Source organism: Bolinopsis microptera, chromosome 8 (genome assembly GCF_026151205.1).
Source record: "Bolinopsis microptera isolate Bmic1 chromosome 8, MBARI_Bmic_1.0, whole genome shotgun sequence".
NCBI classification, from domain to species: Eukaryota; Metazoa; Ctenophora; class Tentaculata; order Lobata; family Bolinopsidae; genus Bolinopsis; species Bolinopsis microptera.
Window position 1 is genome coordinate 2,018,405 of NC_087079.1, and position 22,587 is coordinate 2,040,991.

Here is a 22,587-nt window from a genome sequence, read left to right on the forward strand (position 1 = left end):
ATCAAGCTTCCTTTTAAAGACACAGTGAAGTTTGACTTTTAATTATTTGTTTTAGGGAAAAATAAGACTTGAGCGTTGTTTTTAACTATCCTTGTTTAGAACTTTTAATACTTTAAAGACACAACAACTCAGGCCTGATGTCATGAATACAGAGGCTCATCTCATCCACTAACTTTACCTGTAAAAGAACTACCATCAACTACCTGTGAGAATTAGAGATGCCGACTGTAAACGAGGCAGCAAGTAATGGTGTCCTGGATAGGTTTCCTACCAGAATAGTTGATGTCATCGACTTTCATGACTGTGCTCAGGTATTGTATTGTTTAATTTCATATTGCAGTATACATTATCTCCCTCTATAACTATCATACCTAATTCTTAAATTCAAGAACCTTCTTTTGCGTCAAATCTCGTCACTGCCCCTAGTTAATTATCAATAATGCTCTATATCTGTACAGGGACTGGGGTTGAAGATATTCGGGGGAGTTAGTTCCCGGGGTGATGAACATGGTATCTTTGTGAAGCAGGTGGTACCTGGGGGTCTTGCAGCTCTGTCTGGACGGTTACAGGCTGGTGATGAACTGCTGGAGGTAGTTTAACAAATATTTTATGTTGTTTTATCATTTTTGGATTATATGTCTCTTGTCATAATTCTCTTTATCTGATCTTAAAACTGGCTTGAGTAAGTATCGCAGTTTCTTATTCGTCTTGTTTGTTAGGTGAACGGAAGGCCACTTCATGGGATGGCTAATGCGAAGGCTGTCTCCATGCTCAGAGCCTGTGCAGCGCAAAGAATTCTCACTTTGGTATGTAGGCATGTTTGAGATTGTTGTATTTTCTCCCAAATTGTATTGTAACTCCTATACATATCCTGAAATGGTATCTTGATGCTTCCAAATTGTCTAAGTTTTTACTTCTCAGTATCACTGAAATTTTCTTCCTTTCGTCTTACTTAATCCCACTCCACAAGGTAATATCACGTGACACAGAAGCGTACAAAGGTTACCACAAACTGTGCTCCAGTATCCTCTCCGGCTCAGTTCAGAGTCTGAACGTCAGTGATGAGATCCCCCGATACACCACCAAGGGTAGATTACGTGACAATAAGAACAAGACACCTGATCCTAGGTCACCCCACTTGGTGAAGCCGGAGCAGGAGAGGTTGGGATCCTCTCCGGGGAGGTACGGTAGCTCTGATGATGGCTCTTCTTCTCCACTCAACTCTCATAGGTAGGATTTTCTCTTTTGGAGAGGACATAGTTGTCACGTCACTACTTTCTCTCAGACGGGTTCCATTCCTCATGGGAAGTTTACGTCATGGTGGCTTTTTCTTACGCCATGGTGGCTTTTGTTGGGTGAAGATTCCATTAAACTACCCTGGACTATGTATCACGTTGCACTTCTGAATTCTCTAATTATTTCGAATTCAAACCTGAAACATTCCTAACTCTGTAACAGGTCACTTTGACTCTCCAGTTAAATTTGATTTACCAATTTGTCCGCTCATGCAGCTGTTTCAGGAACAAAAGAGGAAGTGCACTGAGATCATCAGAGAGACCCCGGAGTGCTAGGCCTCTTGATATCACCACTGATACTAGTGCCAGTGAAGGTAACGACTCCTGTAGATGTCGAGGGTCGTAATTATTATATTTGCTATGGATGAAGACTAAAGAGAGAAATCGCTTTGATGAAATGTTATGGAGCGGATAAATAATAAGTAGCCGAATGACTAATGAACGAAGCATTACCTTTGCGACATAAAGTTAAAAAAGTGAATGTCTGCGATCCTTTTTAACTTAATCTTGTAGTTCGAACCAAGTTCAAACCAAATTAATTTCATTTACATCTCAGGTCAGATTTCTCCAATATCGCAACTCTCCACAACACCTCTCGCCCCCAAAACAGTCTTCATCGACTACAAAACAGGACTGGGCATGAGCATCTGCGGAGGAACGAACAAATCAGAAGGTCCAGGGATCTACATAGACAGCGTTATAAAGGGAGGGGATGTGCACAGACAGGGGATTATGCAGCCTGGGGATGAGCTGGTGTCTGTTAATGGGCACGTGCTGCAGGGGTTAACTCACGAGAGGGCTATGAAGATACTCACACGACTCAAGTTAAGGCAGGTTAAGCAGGTAAGATATCTTTTATAAGTTTCGTTTGGTGGAACTGTTGGGTAGTAGGTTGTTTGATTGTAATACAGTAATACCCCGGTGAATCGGGGTTTTACTGTACATTCTTTATTTCTTTCAAAAGTTTGATCAATGTTTTAATCTTTTAATGCACATTTAAGCTAGTCTTCCCAGGTGGAAATAGTTTATAAACCAGGTGACGGTGTTTCGCCGCGTCAGAAAATCAGACAAAACGCTGCTACTACCCCCTCCCCTGCAATACACGTCACTTCCTCCAACGGTACTCCTAAACGATCTCCCTCCTCTTCGAGTGTTAACAAGTTGTATGTCACTTCTCCGGTTGATCGTGGTCTGTCTCCCTCTCGACAGTCTCAGTCGAAGGATCTTCCTAAGTCAACTGGAGCTGGTGATTCTAATAAATTGTCGGGGATATCTGGGACTAGATCTATAACTGACACAGCCAGCACGGTCCTGAATACTAAACTTGATGAAGGTAAATTCAGTTCAGATTTTAGTTTCATGAACATGTGGATCAGTCTTTTAAACAATATTCAAGATTGTATCGATTATCAAGAAATGGTATTACTGATTTAACTAATACGTCGTGATATCTGACGAATACCTTTATCCAGGCAGCACGCCACTTAGAACAGGATCTCTGGCACCTGGCCAGCAAATCAGTATGGACAAACTAGTGGTGGCTCTGCAGTATCTAGGGTACAATCCTACCCCGGAACAACTTCAGACGTTGAAAAGCAAACTCAACATTGATGCCGACAATAAGGTTTTTCTTAGTTTGAATTTCTTATTAATATTGTCTCATCAAAGGTTTATACTTTATAGTTTAGGAATCCAGTTATCATTCTCATCACGATCTCAACAATTTTCTACTGTTGCTAATTTAGTACACATCAAATCCTCTCAGGTAAGATACGCTGATTTCGTAGCAGCAGCTCGAGAAGTGTTTGCTTACAAACTCCGGGAAAGTGACAAGAAAGTGCTGAAGAGTGATTCAATGGACGATATCTCCAGATCCCGGGCTGAACTCAACAAATCTCTCAACACTCTTACAGGTTGGTGCCATATCAGCATGTTACCTTGTTTACATTCACGAGGACGTTTATACGTCGGGACTGAAAATGGGACGAAACTATTCTGTCCTGAAGTCCTACCTAACCTTCACTAAACGCCCTTTCCCTCTCAGATTTCTCCAAAAGACGAGTCCACTCCTCTTCCCAGAGTGGTCCAATAAAGCGCTCCTCCGCTCTGAGCAGCTCAGTTCCTGATCTGAGTGTCCCCCATAATCTCCCTCACCAAAATGAGCTGAGGTCTGCTAGCTCCCTTGCTAATCCTGTTAATAATCTACTGGATCATGTCAGCTCATCTCGTACTGGGTTAGCAAAGAGGTAAAGATATGAGCACATTCTCTTAATCGATTGACAAAAAGGATATCGCCTCCTTAACTATTTACGAACAGGCAACAAATGAAGATAATAAACTAAAATTAACATCTCCACACCCCTACAGTAGAGGAGCTACCACCTCCCTGCCCCGAACTGAGTCTCTAGTCTCCCCTGTCTCTGGGTACTCCACCTCTGGGTGGTCTCTACCCCAGTATGACAAGGACTACGCTTCCTGTGATCCTGCTGAGCTGATCCGGGAGTGTGCTATCCTTGCTGCAGAGCTCCGCAAGTCTGAGAAAACGTAAGGCTGACACCCTTCTCCTGACAATGTTATCAAATCAGTTGTTTACCCTCCCCAACAGCGATTTTTCTATCCTTTCTCCGAAGACAGAGCGTCTAAGTTATAACTGTGACGTATGTAGCCCTAACTAAGTCTTAACTTCCCAATCCCTGCTCCTCAGTATACTGCAGTACAAGTCGATCACAGAGAAGCTGCTGAACTTTGCAGCTAACGTCCAGAGCTCCTTCAAAGCAGAGGTCTCCAGGTCTCGGTCTCTGGAGAGAGGGACACCCCTGGACAGGAGCAGAACTAGACAGAGTCTCGCTACTGTCATACACGGGGCTAACAAAACGGTAATATTGTAGTGACCTTTCTGTCTTCCTAAGATCCTAGCTAACAATTGTATCTTTATGATCGATCATGTGCACTGTCGATTGAAAATTAGGTAAAATAGGCGACAAGCCAAATTAGGATAATCCGGGGTAAATTAAACTTCAGTTTCATCTTCAACCCATCACTATCAGCCTTAAACCATTTCCCTCACAGATATTGGAAGCCCAGGAGATTATTCACGACGACATGCTTCCCGCGGGATGGGAGGAAGCCTTCACCGAGGACGGCGCGAAGTACTACATCAACCACTACTCACAGTCTACAAGCTGGGACCGACCTGTAGGGTGAGAGGTCGTCCTTTTCTCTCTTTGGAACCCAAAAGGGAAGTCATTAAGTGCGAATTGAGGTTCATCTGTGATGTGTTCAGAGGTTTATATGATTTAGTTATGACAACAAGTGGCAAGTAGACACACGTCTTGGCTCTACAATCTACATTTATTATGGTAGATGATAAGTATTCTTAAATCTTTATTGAGATTATCACACATGATTATGACACGAGTGACAAACTTAAGAGCAGCTAAATGACTTACTTATTATTGTAATAGATTATACATTATGATCTTATGATAGAACAACTTTCTGAGCAAAATATTCTAATGGTATTTGAACAACTTTGGCTTCACATTTATAAACTGTACTATCGGTTAAATTATCGATACTTACATACATATATCGGCATGCTGCTTATTCTTAAACTGCTAGTTTCTTTATATCACCTTTATTTTTACTGCCAAATTACAAATATATCTGGAAACTCCGAAATTAAACAATCAGAACCTTCAGAATGGGATATCTTTTCTCGGTTACTATTTTTAAAGTGCTTGATTTGTATTTCTATTCGAGTTATATTACATATTTCCTCCGAAGAAACTTCTTGTTATTTTAACTTTTCTCTGAACTTCTTTAGGGTTATTCACCATGACCATGGAGTATTGTAATTTAATAGTAAAAATTAGCATCGAAAAGTTGTTTTAAACTATTATATCCCTCAATATCGAGTTTGTTGAAAACAATTATGAATCATTGTTCCACAGTTTTTTGTAGACTAGAAACTGATCTTTGTGATCACGTTTCCAGTTTACTATTCGCAGTTCTTGTACAGTAAATAAGATATTAAGCTATGTCGCAATGTTATAAATTCAATCAACATATGAAAATTACTGTCCATGATTCGTCATAATGTTACCATACAATATTTTCTGTTCAATGATAAGAAAAGAAGGCGTCTCTAGAGCCGATAATGAGATCACGAAAACGATTATTTAGAGCAGGCTGTTAGTAAAATCTCGTGAGGTTGTCATTGTGTTAGATTCAGCAGAAAATTGTGCGGAATATAACATATTTCGAGCTATTGCATACTGCATAGTTTAATAATCAAGATACAAACCTTTACAGTGAAATATTGACTAGAACAATGACATTTTTATACATTCAACAAGATTTGTGGGCTAACAATCCACATATCAAAATTAAAACATCTACTATAACTAATAGCTTGAACGTCTAATTTTTCCACCGCGACTCTACGAGTCTTATCTTTATCTCATGGTAGGTCAGGACTATTTTCGTCAGTCAGGGTGATCGTCTTCACTATCTCCGCATTTTCCACCTCTTTAGTCGGAGATTTTGCCGGAACTGAGTATCTGCAAAGCATTGAAGTTAAGCTTCAAACTACTTGGTGTGCAGTTTCACTCAATACTTATAATTGTGGTGAGGATTGGTTTCTCCTTACAGAGTAGGTTGAGACTATAGTTGATTAATTTGTTATTGGGAGTTTAGAATCGTTTACCCACGGAAGCGAATGTTCTTAATGTGAAAGGAATTTAATGAATACAGTTAAAGAAGTAAAGAGTGAGGTAAATTTAATTGAAACGGTCAAAAAATGAAACAAATTTAATGAAAGAAATTTTAATGTACGATACCAACCTGAAAGACTCACATTTTGTCATCAGCAGCGTCGACTTTAAGGACAGTCGCCCCAAGGATCTTCCCATCACTGTGCTGCAGTGAATATCAAGTTCAACATACAAAGGGATTAGACAAAGCAAAGGTAAACACAGCTTTAATACAAGCCAGCCGTAAAGTAAACGGAAACCAGATCAAGTTCAACAGGCTAATTATTTAACGTGCTCTTTATGGGACGACTATGGGACATTTAATTTATTCAATTGACTAATTTGAAATTACATATTACGGCAGTAGCAATATTGACTGCCTATGTCTGTTTTTTTTTAAAACTTACATTTTGCTGTCGTTGCATGTAGGTATAAAAGAAAACGGCGCTGATAAAGATGACTCCTAAGATCACCACGACGCAAATAAGGGCAACACCCCAAGTCGGCAAGCCGCTTTCGTCTGTCACAGCACCTGTTTCTCCGCTCCCGCAATTCTCTTTCCCTGATAGAGAACAAGTTCATTAAGTAATGTTCAAATAATTCTAATCATTATTTTTGAAATCATTATCTTATCATGAAATTTCCCTGATAGAGAACAAGTTCATTAAGTAATGTTCAAATAATTCTAATCATTATTCCTGGAATCATTATCTAGTTATCTTATCATGAGATTTCCCTGATAGAGAACAAGTTCATTAAGTAATGTTCAAATAATTCTAATCAATGTTTATAAATCAAGGATTCATAAAAAGCGATTTAGTGCGACCGTATTAGTAACGCTAATGGCAAAGAAACGCCGTCACAATCACAACATGTTTACCATAAATATTTAAATATTTAAATAGATTTTGGTGTTGGTTTTTTCTATGAGTGATTATAATCTGGGTGAGAGGAACCATGGGAACGAGAAGAAAACTTACACAACCTCATGCTAATTATAGAGCATCAACACAAGTTTTATACACCCTAATCGTCATTCAAAACTGTTCACTAGTTGAGGTAAAAATTGGAGTCCTGGTCACAATTTTAGTTTACTGATCAGAGCAGCTATATTAAACACAATTTAAATTGAACTTAAAAGTACAGAATTTACTGTCACTGGAATTTAGAACATCTGTGAATGCCAAATACCGGCAACCGTACAAGAATGATTTACTACAAACCACAGTGCAGTAGTCGAAATCAATCCGAAGAGAACAAAGATTGCAATAGAGTAAAATCTAAAATAAGCGAATCTAATATTTTACATATTTTATTATTACTTGTTCAGTCAGTATAATGCTTCGACCATATTGTTAACATCAAAACAATGGGAATATTTTATTCATTCAAAATAAACGCGAGTACTCCCAGAAATTATAGCACACCCTGTACAGACACCCTGTAGATTGATTATATTTTTCATACTGCGTCTATTTCTATTTCTTTGTCTTACTACCATGACCGAGCTATAAATTAAAAGCTATTAAATATTGTACTATCGCCTTATCAAAACCTTTGACGTATTAAGAAGTTGCTAGAGACAACCACAAAACCGATTCTTGAGAACTAAGACTCAACCTATTTTAGAAATTCAGCCTTGGCAGAGGGAAATGCTGCAAACAATGAATTCTTTTTCCAGCAGAAGATTAGGAAACAGCGTTAGAACACAACAGAGATATGCAATAATCCACTAACCTGCAGGTACTTTTACAATCTTCTCCTCACTAGTAACACAGCTAGTAGCAGCAGCACACTTCACCACGCACTCAGAGCACAGTTTCTTCTTGTTCAACTTCATCCACCTCGTCACACTCTCATCACATGTTCCTGGTGTAGGTTATTAATCATACTCTCCAAGCTATAAAACGCATGCCCATATAAAATATAAATATTTCTTTATCTTTCTTAAACTTGTTGAACTGCTTAACTTGTATGTACGATTGTTCACAAATTATCAGACTCATCAAGATATTGGAAGGGTCTGATGTTTGCTATAAGTCTGACAGGTTCTTTAGGAGATTCCCACAACCTGTCAGTCACAACCTGTCAGCCACAACCTGTCAGCCACAACCTGACAGCCACAACCTGTCAGCCATAACCTGTCAGTCACAACCTGTCAGCCACAACCTGTCAGCCACAACCTGTCAGCCATAACCTGTCAGCCACAACCTGTCAGCCATAACCTGTCAGCCACAACCTATCAGCCACAACTTCTCAGCCACAACCTGTCAGCCACAACCTGACAGCCACAACCTGTCAGCCATAACCTGTCAGTCACAACCTGTCAGCCACAACCTATCAGCCACAACCTGTCAGCCATAACCTGTCAGTCACAACCTGTCAGCCACAACCTATCAGCCACAACCTGTCAGCCACAACCTATCAGCCACAACCTGTCAGCCACAACCTATCAGCCACAACCTGTTAGCCACAACCTGTCAGCCACAACCTATCAGCCACAACCTGTTAGTCACAACCTGTCAGCCACAACCTATCAGCCACAACCTGTCAGCCACAGCCTGTTAGCCACAACCTGTCAGCCACAACCTATCAGCCACAGCCTGTTAGTCACAACCTGTCAGCCACAACCTGTCAGCCACAGTCTGTTAGCCACAACCTGTCAGCCACAACCTATCAGCCACAACCTGTTAGTCACAACCTGTCAGCCACAACCTATCAGCCACAGCCTGTCAGCCACAACCTGTCAGCCACAACCTGTCAGCCACAACCTGTCAGCCACAACCTATCAGCCACAATCTATCAGCCACAATCTATCAGTCACAATCTATCAGCCACAATCTATCAGTCAAAACCTGTCAGCCACAGCCTATCAGCCACAACCTATCAGCCACAATCCACATGCTAAATATTCTTGACTTGTTGTCACATGCTAAATACCCTTGTTGTCTGGCTCTCACCCGTGTTATCAGAGACCTCCACCACAGCGTCAGTGTACTCCATACACCCGCCCACATCAAACAACACGTTCAGTCCTAGCTTTTCTTGCAGAGTCTCGGGGATGGAGTCCAGTTTAGATGTGCAGGTGATGGTGACGATGTCTCCCCCACTCTCTGTCAGCTCCACAGTCGGGGCTGTCTTGTAGTCTTCTGGTACTGCAGGTGTTAAACAGGCGTTACAGTTCTACATTTAACAGTAAGAATGTGTATCACAGACATTTTTCTGTTTGATCAATATCTATTGTTAACTTCAATCAGGGGTACACGATGCAACGTTGGTACGTGCTCTCCTGGCTACAACATTCCTCATCACACTCTCCGTGCAGCGCTTAATCCTTGAAAGCTTGTAAAACAAACCATGACTTAAGTTAATTGTGTTATCAACAAAACTCACACACTGAGACAGCTAGTATCTGCTGCACTGAGTACAGATTATCAATGTACTTAAAGTTCTGAAGGTAGTGACACTGTTCATCTCCCTTCACTTCCATTCCTAGAGAAGAGCTAGACACCGTCTGAAATATTGTAGAATGTAGAGTCTACAATATAGACCTTAGTGAGTGGTTATATAAAGTTGTTCTTGAGCTGTTTAATAATTGAATGATTCCATTGAATTGGAATGTTTTATCGAGAATTGTCCACACTTGTTATTTTTTAATCGTGTGTGTTCTTTAACATTTTATCTTACGTATCCTTCGGTGAACTTGTTGATAACAGCATTGTCCACTTTCCAGAAGTAACTGGATCCAGCCAATACCTGTTCAAATGAGATCAGTTTATCAAAATTCAAACTGGTGGTTACGTCAATCAGAATCACAGACCTTAGTGGGTACCGAATATACCAGTGCTAGGGATATACTGAAATAGCTCTACTCTCTTACTATCAACTTAGATTAAAATAACCCACGTTAAGAGCAATAAGCCGGCTAAATGAGATATCAATACTTGGCACTAGTCCAAATTACGAAATAATTCCATATTAACCTGAACTACACCAGTACTGGAGACATCAGCAGTAAGCAGGTTGTCAATACCAACTGTTACACTGCTGTTAGACACCCCACACTGTAGCCCCGTGGGTATGTGCCCACTTTTAGGGATGATGGGAGCTTGGTGCAACTCGTTTATCAGAATAGAGTGCACTCCTTTCTGGATCTGATGTGATTTTAGTGATTTTATTATAAGTGTTATATAAGCTAAAGGGTTTAACTACGTATCAGTAACAATCAGGATCTTTAGTTACCTTAAGTTTCCTTATACTGATCTAACCTGGCATCTGAAGGTGGTTCCTGCTAGACTATAATCCCTGGTGAAGGTGAGACTCCTCCCGTTGTTGCTAACTTGGAAGTCAGCACTACTCGTTATGTTCTTGTACGCAATAACACCTGGTAATGAGGTCCATATAAAGATTACAGTAGTTTTAACTAGTGGGGAAGCTTTCGATGGTGGACTTAATTCTTAATTCTCGAAATTTGATTGCTTTTAAGATCTTCTACGGAAGTGTTTAGCCGCTAAAACCATTTCACTATCTGACAGCTATAGACTTCTATAGTACCAATACAAAAGTTAAAGATCTTACCCACATTTGATCTGACGCATGTGTTAAATTGCAAAGATCTCTCTAGTTTCTAATTTCTTACCATCCACACTCTCAGCTTTCTGCCAGTAGTGTTGAGCCGTCTCCCCAGCCACAATGTTAGACCCCAGACAGGTAAGAGTGGTGGTGTCTGTGTCGTTGAAGAGGAAGGCGGGGTTCTGAACCTTGCTCACTATCCGCAGACTCTCACTCACTGAGGTTTGTGTGATTCCTGGAGGGAAGTGCTGTTAGTGCCTCACTAAACTATCTGATGAGGGTGGAAAATGGAAATCAAGACTGTAAATATTCCACTATTTTACAACTTGTTGCAGCTTTTTTTTCTAAAACTGCAACTTTCTTTCGCTTTGTTATTGAGAACGTTAACCTCAATATGAACTAAAAACTAACCTGAGCTAGCCACAGTGTGAGAGGCCTACATCCTTCTGATTAACAACACCCAACAAAGTCTGATGTTGAACAGCACACTTATACACCCCTACATTATCAGCCTTGAAGTTCATTATCACCAACATCCCTACTGAGTACCCAAACTTTGCTGCGAGTTATCATTCAGTTAGTTAGCTAATTAATTAAATAATCTGTCAGATTTTAAATAATCTGTCAGATTTCTAGTTTTATTGACGTTATTTAAACATTTAAAATTGAATTTGGAGCCATCAACTTCTTGTTTCTTTTAGCTGTCTTTGCTTTTTGTTTTATCCACCCTTAAAGAATAGTGGGTTAAACTTAAACTAGCTAGCTGAATTGTAATTTAATTCTAGCTCACGATACATGGATTGTCTTACCATCAGTTGAAATTATGGTGTTTTGAACCACAATCATATTTGCTTGATTTGATATAGCCGTTGCGTTAGAGTCAGCGTCTTTGGAATATATCCATACCTGCAAATTCATTCAATCATTGATGCAACACGTTTAACTTGTTTAATCGATTCCAGGCATAAAGAAACTAAGGAGTTAATTCAAGCTCCTGCCAAATAAATCACTGGGCATAGCAGTCGAATCAATATGTATTCAGGTTGAAAATAAGGACTTTCTGATATTAAATTTGATAACTTTATTTTCGTTATAACTAGTCAAAGTTCTATTATTTCTGTAGTCGAGTTAAATATTTGGTACATACTGCAGTAGAGGGTGGGTTGGTGGTTGGCAGAGCACAGGCTAGTTTCACTTCAGCGGTGCCAATGTCTACTGAGTGGGACTCACTCACCATTTCACCGGCTGGTGCTACATACTCTGAAAGAACATCACCTGTTCTTCAAACTATAGTCTATCTTTCTCATTATTTCATCAATAATAGTCTTATATAAACTATCTATATACTTTCAAGCAGATCCGAAATGTTGATAATTGTCGTGTAGTAAACTAATTTAAAAAGCATATTGCTTATCTAGCCGAATAGATGTTATTAAAAGTAAAACCAACCTTTAAAAAATAAAAAAATAAAACCAAGAAACAAAGTGCGCAACTCACTCTGAACATCCACCGCCAGGACGTTACTATACAAAGTAGCCACAGTCTTCACAGCCTCATCAGCCCCCTCCTTCACAGTAACAACACATTGGTAGAAATGAGAGTCGTGCTTCTCCAGGTTCATCTCACTCGACCACGTCACCTCGCTCAGATCACACACTTCAAATGTGCAGTTTATCTGGGGGAACAGCTGGATGAAGATTTGATCAAATAAATTCATTAATTTGCTTTCAGCCGAAAACGTTTATGTTTAATGTTATTCCCTCGTTCTACAAGAGTTGCATTTTAAAGACTGTGGGTACCTGTTTAGCATCTGAAGCCATGCTAGCCAAGGATTGCCCTCCCACTTTGCTCGACTTGTACCATTTGTACTCTAGAGTCAGTCCATCTGAATCTCCTGATCAAATTGAGATTTTATTTTTCATATTGGAGAAGTTCTATTAGTGCTTCCCTTCGCTGCAAGGCTACACCTTTACTCTTTATAATTAAATTGCTAATTTATTCGTTAATGCCATACTTCAATCATGCCACCCTTGAAAACCCTGACCATTTATTCTGCTGTCAGATCACATATAGCGTAGAAAATAGAAATGTTAATATTTGGGTGGAATTTGCAATTTCTGGTATTTTCGGGTATTTATGTCCATTAAGATATAAGAGCAGTAAATTATTAACATTGGTTCTAAAGAATTAAGCCTCAGAAATGTAAAGCACCTCTCTAATCAGAATCTAGAAGGGAATTTGCCCTGCAAAGGAATAAGTTGCGAGCTTACGCTTTCAATTTTATTGTGCTTCCCTATAATATTAGAGCAGAGAAAGTTAATTATATAGTAGAAACCTAAGGAACAGTTAAGCTTGACGTTGGCGTTCTCCACTGCTGCACACTTGTGTCCATTAAACAGCGATACAACTTTGTTATCTTCAGGCTCGCATCCCAGCCACAAATCTGAAGAATTTATATACATTTTACTTTAACGTATTTTGAATTGGCAGGAAAACGTTATATTAATGCTCTTTTGGATTTAAACAGCTGATAAGAATATTGCACGTTGTTCAAATATCGACATGTCTGTAATAGTAAATTGTACAACTATATAGTAGTACAAATGATATAAATAGTATAACAAATAATATAAACAGAACTTACCGAAGGCCCTGCAGCGACTACAAGCTTGCTGGGACTCTCTGAATTGAAGATTTTCATTGTTTAAATGCAATTAAGTAATTGGTGATGGTAATTAAGTATAGGTAATTGTGTTTAGCTAAACTAAGGTGGTCCGTACTGTCTAATCAGCTAAACACAGACATGTTTTAAATATTTGATTTTTCACCTTGCCGCAAGGAGAAGAACCACGGTAAATATAATGGCCCTCATTCAGCTCCACAAATCGTCTGTCTTGTCGTGCAATTTAAAAACGTGTTACACTAAAATCAAACTCAGAAAGCACAAAGGTTGAGTATTGGTTAGGTTAGCACAATTCTCTTACTGTCTTTGAGAAAACGAGTGTATTGATCACGTGAGATTGTGTAAATGACCGGAAATATATGATGCTTTTACGCTTGCACTTTTCTTTTTTCCCAACACTTTTCCACATAATATTCAAATTGTAAATTTCTTTGCTGATCACGTACTTTACTTACAACTTACTGAAACTCACGACAAGGCCAAGACGACCCAAATCAAAATTGATAATAATTATTTCTTCTGATGATATTAAATCAATGATATGTTAAGGATTCCAATTTTTATTCCGGCTGTACTCCAGGCCTTGAGGTTCAGGCCTTGCGGTTCAGGCCTTGAGGTTCAGGCCTTGCGGTTCAGGCCTTGAGGTTCAGGCCTTGCGGTTCAGGCCTTGAGGTTCAGGCCTTGCGGTTCAGGCCTTGCGGTTCAGGCCTTGAGGTTCAGGCCTTGCGGTTCAGGCCTTGAGGTTCAGGCCTTGCGGTTCAGGCCTTGAGGTTCAGGCCTTGCGGTTCAGGCCTTGAGGTTCAGGCCTTGCGGTTCAGGCCTTGAGGTTCAGGCCTTGCGGTTCAGGCCTTGAGGTTCAGGCCTTGAGGTTCAGGCCTTGAGGTTCAGGCCTTGAGGGTCAGGCCTTGCAGTTCAGGCCTTGAGGTTCAGGCCTTGCGGTTCAGGCCTTGAGGTTCAGGCCTTGAGGTTCAGGCCTTGCGGTTCAGGCCTTGAGGTTCAGGCCTTGCGGTTCAGGGCCTGAGGTTCAGGCCTTGCGGTTCAGGCCTTGAGGTTCAGGCCTTGCGGTTCAGGGCCTGAGGTTCCCAAGCCAGTTTTTTTTATAAATTCTCATATCCGAACCTTTCAAATTCTGAAAAGACAATCAAACAACAATTCATATCCCACTAGTCACGTGAGGGATTTATACTTGCAATTTTAAATGGTATAATGAACATGAGACCAAATCAATTGAAAAGACAAGATCAATTGATAAGACCAAATCAATCAGTGAAAATTTGTTGAAAAAAAAATTAGAATCTTAGCATAAAATATCAACCCATTTTTTCCTTTTCACCCTTTTGAAAAAAGGCAATAGTGAAAGGTTACGAATGGAAGTTTTTGCAGAAAAACGTGGATTTTGGAGATAGCAGTAGGCGGGTCTGAATATGATGTCATTCCGTCCGTTACCATGCAACGAAAAAGTTGCGCGCGCGCGAGGATTGCTTGCGGAGATGTGATGTATAGATAGCCTGTGATCTATGAATGCGCGGCGCGACTGTGTTTTAATGCATATGATGCATGTAATGTATAATATTACTATTAGGTAATACGCCCAATTTGTACGTGGCACGCATAGTGTATTGATGTGTACACGAGTATAGTTTACCTTTGCTGATAATTTCTTGAATTACAGATACAAGTTAAGTTCTACGGCAATTGAACTGAATTTCAAGTGTTTGATGCATAATTTATCAATATTATTATCATGAAGATTGAAGTGAGCTGATTGGAGCTTATACTTAAATTTATAGTAAATGTGAAATTGGAAATCTAGCGTCCGCCAAAACAAAACAACGGGCGCAATTTTTGTTGTTTTTGTAGTAATATTGAAAGTATCAAAAATATAATTATACATTTTATCGAAATAAACGAACTCAAATCAAATTGTCCACAAATTACGCTTAGGGGGAGGAGGTTTGGAAATGCTTACTGTAGTTTCTACACACTAGCTTTGTGTTAAGTAGCTTACAGGGGGGAGGTGTAGGTCTAAATGGCCAAATAATGGCTCACCTAATATGTGAACTATGTGTGTTACCTAGTATGTAGAATATGTGAACTATGTGTGTTACCTAGTATGTAGAATATGTGAACTATATGTGTTACCTAGTATGTAGAATATGTGAACTATGTGTGTTACCTAGTATGTAGAATAAGTGAACTATGTGTGTTACCTAGTATGTAGAATATGTGAACTATATGTGTTACCTAGTATGTAGAATATGTGAACTATATGTGTTACCTAGTATGTAGAATATGTGAACTATGTGTGTTACCTAGTATGTAGAATATGTGAACTATGTGTGTTACCTAGTATGTAGAATATGTGAACTATATGTGTTACCTAGTATGTAGAATATGTGAACTATGTGTGTTACCTAGTATGTAGAATAAGTGAACTATGTGTGTTACCTAGTATGTAGAATATGTGAACTATATGTGTTACCTAGTATGTAGAATATGTGAACTATGTGTGTTACCTAGTATGTAGAATATGTGAACTATGTGTGTTACCTAGTATGTAGAATATGTGAACTATGTGTGTTACCTAGTATGTACAATATGTGAAATATGTGTGTTACCTTGTATGTAGAATATGTGAACTATGTGTGTTACCTAGTATGTACAATATATGAACTATGTGTGTTACCTAGTATGTAGAATATGTGAACTATGTGTGTTACCTAGTATGTACAATATGTGAAATATGTGTGTTACCTTGTATGCAGAATATGTGAACTATGTGTGATACCTAGTATGTAGAATATGTGAACTATGTGTGTTACCTAGTATGTAGAATATGTGAACTATGTGTGTTACCTAGTATGTAGAATATGTGAACTATGTGTGTTACCTAGTATGTAGAATATGTGAACTATGTGTGTTACCTAGTATGTAGAATATGTGAACTATGTGTGTTACCTAGTATGTAGAATATGTGAACTATGTGTGTTACCTAGTATGTACAATATATGAACTATGTGTGTTACCTAGTATGTACAATATGTGAACGATTCAAATCTAAAATCACATCAGTCATTACATGTCCTCAATAAATTCAATACGGATCTTAGTCAATATTCTGTTTAAGATTTGATCTATTTATTTTATACATTTATGATTATGTAATAAAGTTATTATATTCGTAAACATTGACTGGCTAATAAACCAGTCCCCAAACAAGTTTCTTTTGTGGGTGAGGGACTGTGGGTGTTTCAGCAAAATGAGGATTCGTGTACACTACGGGTACGGGCTCCAGTGTTAACGCCGGGTTGATCTTCAGAGATGATCTTCTGCACACTCCATATAGAACAATTCCGGCTCCAAGACTAAATACCACCCCCGTCATTATGCAGAATATGAGCAGCGAGTTGCTGAACCCTGATCAATTTCTATGTGAGTTATTTTATCCACATAATTTTATAAATTAAGCTTTTTAACCGTCTGATGGTTTTATCTGTTGAACTTGAATTGAATAGTAGATTATTTCGGTATAGTTTAATTCCATGTCATTCTCAATAATGGTCCCATCACAATTACGCACTGTAAGTGTACGCGCCAAATAAACGATATTGTTGCGTTGCCAGAGATAACCCAGCTAAGATTAGAAAATTATCATAATTACCATACTAATATTAGAAAAAATAACAGAATAACCAAGTTAAAATTAGGAAATATCAGAATATATCGATATCCATGCCATGTGCACGCGTTATGAATTAAAACAAAGTTGAAGTAACAGAAATAAGGTACGAACTTGGCAAAGAATCCGGCGCCTCATTCTGTATCAAGCACAGAGGTCCAGAGTATCCGGGAATGCAGATATCACAGAGCTGACCAGTCCAGTGTCCCACACAGTGCAACAATCCTTCCTTGTCACACTCCGCTCTTCCTGGCTCACTTTTGCACGTGCAGTTCGGTCCAGAATACATATCCTTACAGCTGCAGTGGAAATGTATTTTAAGATTCAGTCAGATGGTCGAATTAAAGCTAAGATAAATTTAAAATGTCTGAACGAGACCTTGTATTCAGGAATCTTCAGAAAAAGGTGAGGTTGTTTTTACCTATCACAGTTAAGACCGTTCCAGTTAGAAGTACAAGTTTTGTCGCCCTGATCTGTACATTTGTATCTCTCTGTGTCTGTACACTCTACTGAACAATCTTCTCCAAACCAACTTTCCTTACAATCCGTACAGTTTGTTCCTGGGGAATGGAGGTCGTGCAGTTAACTAAAGTCTACCGTTGGATTATGATTTTAAATCTAATTCTCTCTAAACAATGAAGGTAGTACGTCATTGCTGTATGAAAAAGTGAAGAAGAAATTGAAATCAACGATTATTGGAAAGCGTACCAGTTCTCTTTCCGTTGCAGATGTAACTTCCATGGTCATCACAGGTCCACAATGTACTGTTGAGATCACAATAAAGATCACATCCACTCCCATACCACCCTGTCTCACAAAGAGAACAGTTCTGTCCTGTAAAGTGTCCCAAACATTCCTTCTCCCCAGTATTACTACAGTCCCAAGCTGAGCTGGCTTGACAGAATGTGTCACAGTTAGCACCGTAATAGTTTGGTGAACAGGAATCACATTCTGAACCTGTCCAGTGAGTTTCACAAACTTTCTCTCCGGTTGTTGAGTTGCAATCGTATTGGCCAGGAACTGCCGTGCAATTTACTGAACAGTTCACGCCAAACTGCCCTGAAATGAAGTCCGATTTTAATAAATTTTATCACAATGAAAAATTCCTTTAGCCGCAAATGTGTTGATGAGATGCAAATCAGTCATATCTCTGACAAATAGTCATCAATGATCAATGCTTTTGCGTATGAAAACAAGGCTTAAACTCGAACTAGCCACTAGCAAAGGATAATTAGATTGATGAAAGAAATGTATGTCTATTAAATGTATGTCTATTAAATGTATGTCTATTAAATGTATGTCTATTAAATGTTTGTCTATTAAATGTATGTCTATTAAAGCCAACCTGATGGGCAGGGAGTTTTAACACCACATTTATCTCCGGTCCATCTTCCCAAACAGACCCTGGTCCCGTTTTGAGAGCAGTTGTAGTGAGATGCAGGAACACAGTGGACATTGCAACTCGAGTTGTAGTAGTTCGGTTTACAGATGTGGTCACCTGGATAGAGCGGGATTCAACGCGAACATTGTTCCGGGTTTTTAGAATGAGTCACTAAATTGAAAAGGAGAGAATTGGAAATGTGGTATTTTAAAACTTGCTCTCACCGTAACTATCACAAGTAAAATTGTTGATAGGTTGACAGAACTTAGTACAGTTAGTGTTGTAGTAGTTATTTATGCACCCACAACAACCAATGCCACCATGGTTACCAATACAATAAACCTGAAAATAGGGCGCTTGTCATGTCTGCGCTATAAACTTCTTTGCCGGTATAAATTTTCTATGAATCCATTTAAAAATTCCACTATAATAAACAGCCACATTTTTTCTTTCTTATAATTTTACCTTGTATGATATTTTGAATAGCCCCGATCCCTCAGGAGTTGTGTGCTTTACAAAGTGTTCGACATAGCTTGATTTTCCTTTTATGTCAAGGTTCATCGTGAAGTCAGAAATTTTATCTTCAAAAAAATAATCAGCATCAACCACATTAACTTTCATTTTTATATCCTCCTGTAAATGTAAAGGATCAAGTGTACCGTTTATCGTGACGTCTGTGCTCTTAAAGTTAACCGATCCTACTAAGTCGTCATTCAATTTTCGTTTTATAGAGTTTCTAAATCATTGGATATTATCTCGCACTTGAATTCCATTTCAAACTGATGGACACATACTGTTATGGTGACGTTTTGACTCACCACAGGATTAAGATTTATCGTTATTGGATTGAAAACCCCAGACTTTAAGGCGTCGTTTCCTGTTTTGAAGATTATGTTGTTGCCAGCGTCAGCCGTAAAATCCGTCGTTACAACCGTTTTGTATGTACTATGAATGGAGTGATGACGTGTTATGTCTATGACCTAATAATGACTAGAATGCTTCCTACATATACAAGCTGATTACAAAAATAAAGTTTCAATTATTTTAAAACTAAACAGTCCTAAAATGTTTCCGGCTAAAAGATGGTTTAACATTTTTGTGGAATGAATCTTCTTTTAAATAGATGCAAGTAGCTTACAGGCTCGATGAAACTCCTTCAAAAACCAAAGTGAACTTAAAATCACACCCAACTCCCGATATTCCTGCCGAGCAGATTGTGGTATCATTGTGGTACATTTTCAGAGTCACATCTACCGCTGCTGCGTCCGCACATTTGTCCTGAACAATGCCCGTACAGTGGATATTGTCTGTTAATGTTCCATTGTCTGTTAATGTTCCTATAAATCAAGAGGCTTGCATATAATGAACATAAGCTAGTGATATCAGTAGAACCGTGCAAATGAGCGCGACTTACCGTGATAATGTCAGTCATAGAGTTCATTGAATCGTCAACAGCTACAATATAACGAGTTTTGGGTTTAGCATCTGCAACCGAGGTAACAATGTTACTGAGATCCTGGACATGTATTGAGGGGATGATATTCTCTCCAGTTCCAATGATGTTTAGAGCCTTTGTGTCACCGTGCCAAGCCACCTTGGGTTAGGAGAGTTAAATCCTGTTTTGTTAACAAAGATATTTAATGAGTAATCGTAGGCATTTCATCACATTGAAAATGATGTATAGATTGATATGGATATGAAGACAAGTTCTCCCTAACAGCCAAGATATCAGCAATTTTAAGCTTTGTTTGATCTAAGTGCACACAGTGCAAATAAAACGATTGATTTGAATGTAAAATGGTTAAGTAAACTGTGAATCTAATTTGTACCAACCACTAATACTATGAGAAGTATAAAAAGGACTGTGATTATGGGCACTTTCAAAAACATATGTCACGAGAAAAAAAAGTTAAAATGTCTTTGTTGCGATAACCTTTTGACGCAAATATAATTATAGACACACTACTTGTCTATCGCTCAGTGTAGTGCTCAGCAAACTATAGCCAAAAGGATCCCTTAAGATTAAAATTAAGGGGCGACGAAAAACGAAAAAGAAGTGAGCTCGTCCCTCTCGTTCGTCATATATACTCTCAAAAACTGCAACGCCATTCTGCGTGATACTGATAGTACAACGCATCTGCTCGCCCCACGTGACACGCAGTCTCGCCAATGGGAACTCCACTAGCAGTCACCCTGTGGCCACGAGGACCAATCACAGGCCTGGCTGTAAGTCCTATGTGCAAAAGAGCGGACAGTTCATTCATGCCAGTAGAGCTGCCATCCAAACTCTCGAATAAAAACAAATAAGAGCATTGGTTATTCTACACCCGAAAATCAAAATCAAATCATATACTAAATTCTACGTCCCTCAAACGTTATTGAAAAACTAAGATATCATAAAATATATCTCAAAATACCATATGACAACATTTCTAGTCTCTACCCAAAAGTTTTTTCGAATATTTTAAAACAATAAAAAATCACCCTTTTCAAAATTTAAATTTCGATGCCCCCACGCATCAAAAGTTCAAAACTTAAATATGAGTCAAGCTTCAAAATACAATACACAACCCTGTACACAAGCCGTCAGTGTGCGGTGATCACATGGTAGGTCAAAAATTTAGAGAACAGATTGCTTGGGTAATACTCACTCAGAACACTGTAAGTAAATGAGTGCATTTAAAATGTAAATGAGTTTATAAAAATACTCTGGTGCATTATAATTAGTACTTAGATAGAAAGTTTATTAGTTATCAATACCTTCTTTTAGTATAATTTTTGGTCAAAATGTTACCTTAAAAGGAAGATATAAGTTTGCAAGGTTGAGGTTGTTACCTTGAACGGAAGATATGAGTTTGCAAGGTTGAAGTTGTTACCTTAAACGGAAGATATGAGTTTGCAAGGTTGAGGTTGTTACCTTGAACGGAAGATATGAGTTTGCAAGGTTGAAGTTGTTACCTTAAACGGAAGATATGAGTTTGCAAGGTTGAGGTTGTTACCTTGAACGGAAGATATGAGTTTGCAAGGTTGAAGTTGTTACCTTGAACGGAAGATATGAGTTTGCAAGGTTGAGGTTGTTACCTTGAACGGAAGATATGAGTTTGCAAGGTTGAGGTTGTTGCCTTGAACGAAGGATATGAGTTTGCAAGGTTGAGGTTGTTACCTTGAACGAAGGATATGAGTTTGCAAGGTTGAGGTTGTTACCATGAACGGAAGATATTATGAGTTTGCAGGTTGAGACTGTTACCTTAAACGGAAGATATGAGTTTGCAAGGTTGAGGTTGTTACCTTAAACGGAAGATTTAAGTTTGCAAGGTTGAAGTTGTTACCTTGAACGAAGGATATGAGTTTGCAAGGTTGAGGTTGTTACCTTGAACGGAAGATATGAGTTTGCAAGGTTGAGGTTGTTGCCTTGAACGAAGGATATGAGTTTGCAAGGTTGAGGTTGTTACCTTGAACGGAAGATATGAGTTTGCAAGGTTGAAGTTTTTACCTTAAACGGAAGATATGAGTTTGCAAGGTTGAGGTTGTTACCTTGAACGGAAGATATGAGTTTGCAAGGTTGAGGTTGTTACCTTGAACGGAAGATATGAGTTTGCAAGGTTGGGGTTGTTACCTTGAACGAAGGATATGAGTTTGCAAGGTTGAGGTTGTTACCTTGAACGGAAGATATGAGTTTGCAAGGTTGAGGTTGTTACCTTGAACGGAAGATATGAGTTTGCAAGGTTGAGGTTGTTACCTTGAACGGAAGATATGAGTTTGCAAGGTTGAGGTTGTTACCTTGAACGAAGGATATGAGTTTGCAAGGTTGAGGTTGTTACCTTGAACGGAAGATATGAGTTTGCAAGGTTGAGGTTGTTACCTTGAACGAAGGATATGAGTTTGCAAGGTTGGGGTTGTTACCTTGAACGAAGGATATGAGTTTGCAAGGTTGAGGTTGTTGCCTTGAACAGAAGATATGAGTTTGCAAGGTTGAGGTTGTTACCTTGACCGTTACACCACTGCATCAGATTCAGCTCCAACTCTGCTTACTGAAACACGAGTTTATTTTATCGTAACGATTATAATTGTAGGCTTGCAAATTAGGTTTATTAGGTTTTAGAGGACCTTTCCCAAAACCGAAACCAGCATTCCGTGAGTGACATACTTCACAAGATAAGAAAAAATCACGCGACTGTATTATAATAATAGATTACCAAGGCGGTAGACGTCAAGGCATTTTG

General features: G+C 38.9%; 2 protein-coding genes across 3 annotated transcripts; one reads left to right on the forward strand and one right to left on the reverse strand.

Annotated features, from left to right (window-relative positions):
* The first annotated feature begins 97 nt into the window (after positions 1-97).
* On the forward strand, positions 98-5,400 carry LOC134819439 (syntaxin-binding protein 4-like). Of its 2 annotated transcripts, none has more exons than XM_063829389.1 (13): positions 98-311; positions 459-590; positions 720-806; positions 971-1,230; positions 1,521-1,609; positions 1,852-2,138; positions 2,310-2,628; positions 2,768-2,919; positions 3,061-3,208; positions 3,340-3,541; positions 3,663-3,839; positions 4,000-4,171; positions 4,365-5,366. In XM_063829389.1, exons 1-13 carry the CDS (start codon positions 219-221, stop codon positions 4,497-4,499), a joined length of 2,253 nt encoding a protein of 750 aa, XP_063685459.1. In that variant the 5' UTR covers positions 98-218; the 3' UTR covers positions 4,500-5,366. The 2 variants fall into 2 exon arrangements, with proteins under 2 accessions (XP_063685459.1, XP_063685458.1); XM_063829388.1 differs by having other exon boundaries at positions 131-311; positions 2,301-2,628; positions 4,365-5,400.
* Positions 5,307-20,628, reverse strand: LOC134819859 (uncharacterized). The gene is made up of 21 exons (XM_063830007.1): positions 20,557-20,628; positions 19,779-19,958; positions 19,529-19,642; positions 18,387-18,481; positions 13,266-13,303; positions 12,957-13,064; positions 12,421-12,515; positions 12,119-12,296; positions 11,769-11,881; positions 11,431-11,527; positions 11,043-11,180; positions 10,689-10,856; positions 10,318-10,433; positions 10,033-10,203; positions 9,737-9,805; positions 9,443-9,563; positions 9,010-9,204; positions 7,787-7,918; positions 6,457-6,611; positions 6,154-6,215; positions 5,307-5,857 (listed from the first exon to the last, which is right to left on the reverse strand). Exons 1-21 carry the CDS (start codon positions 20,626-20,628, stop codon positions 5,758-5,760), a joined length of 2,517 nt encoding a protein of 838 aa, XP_063686077.1. The 3' UTR covers positions 5,307-5,757.
* Between the last annotated feature and the right edge of the window lie 1,959 nt (positions 20,629-22,587).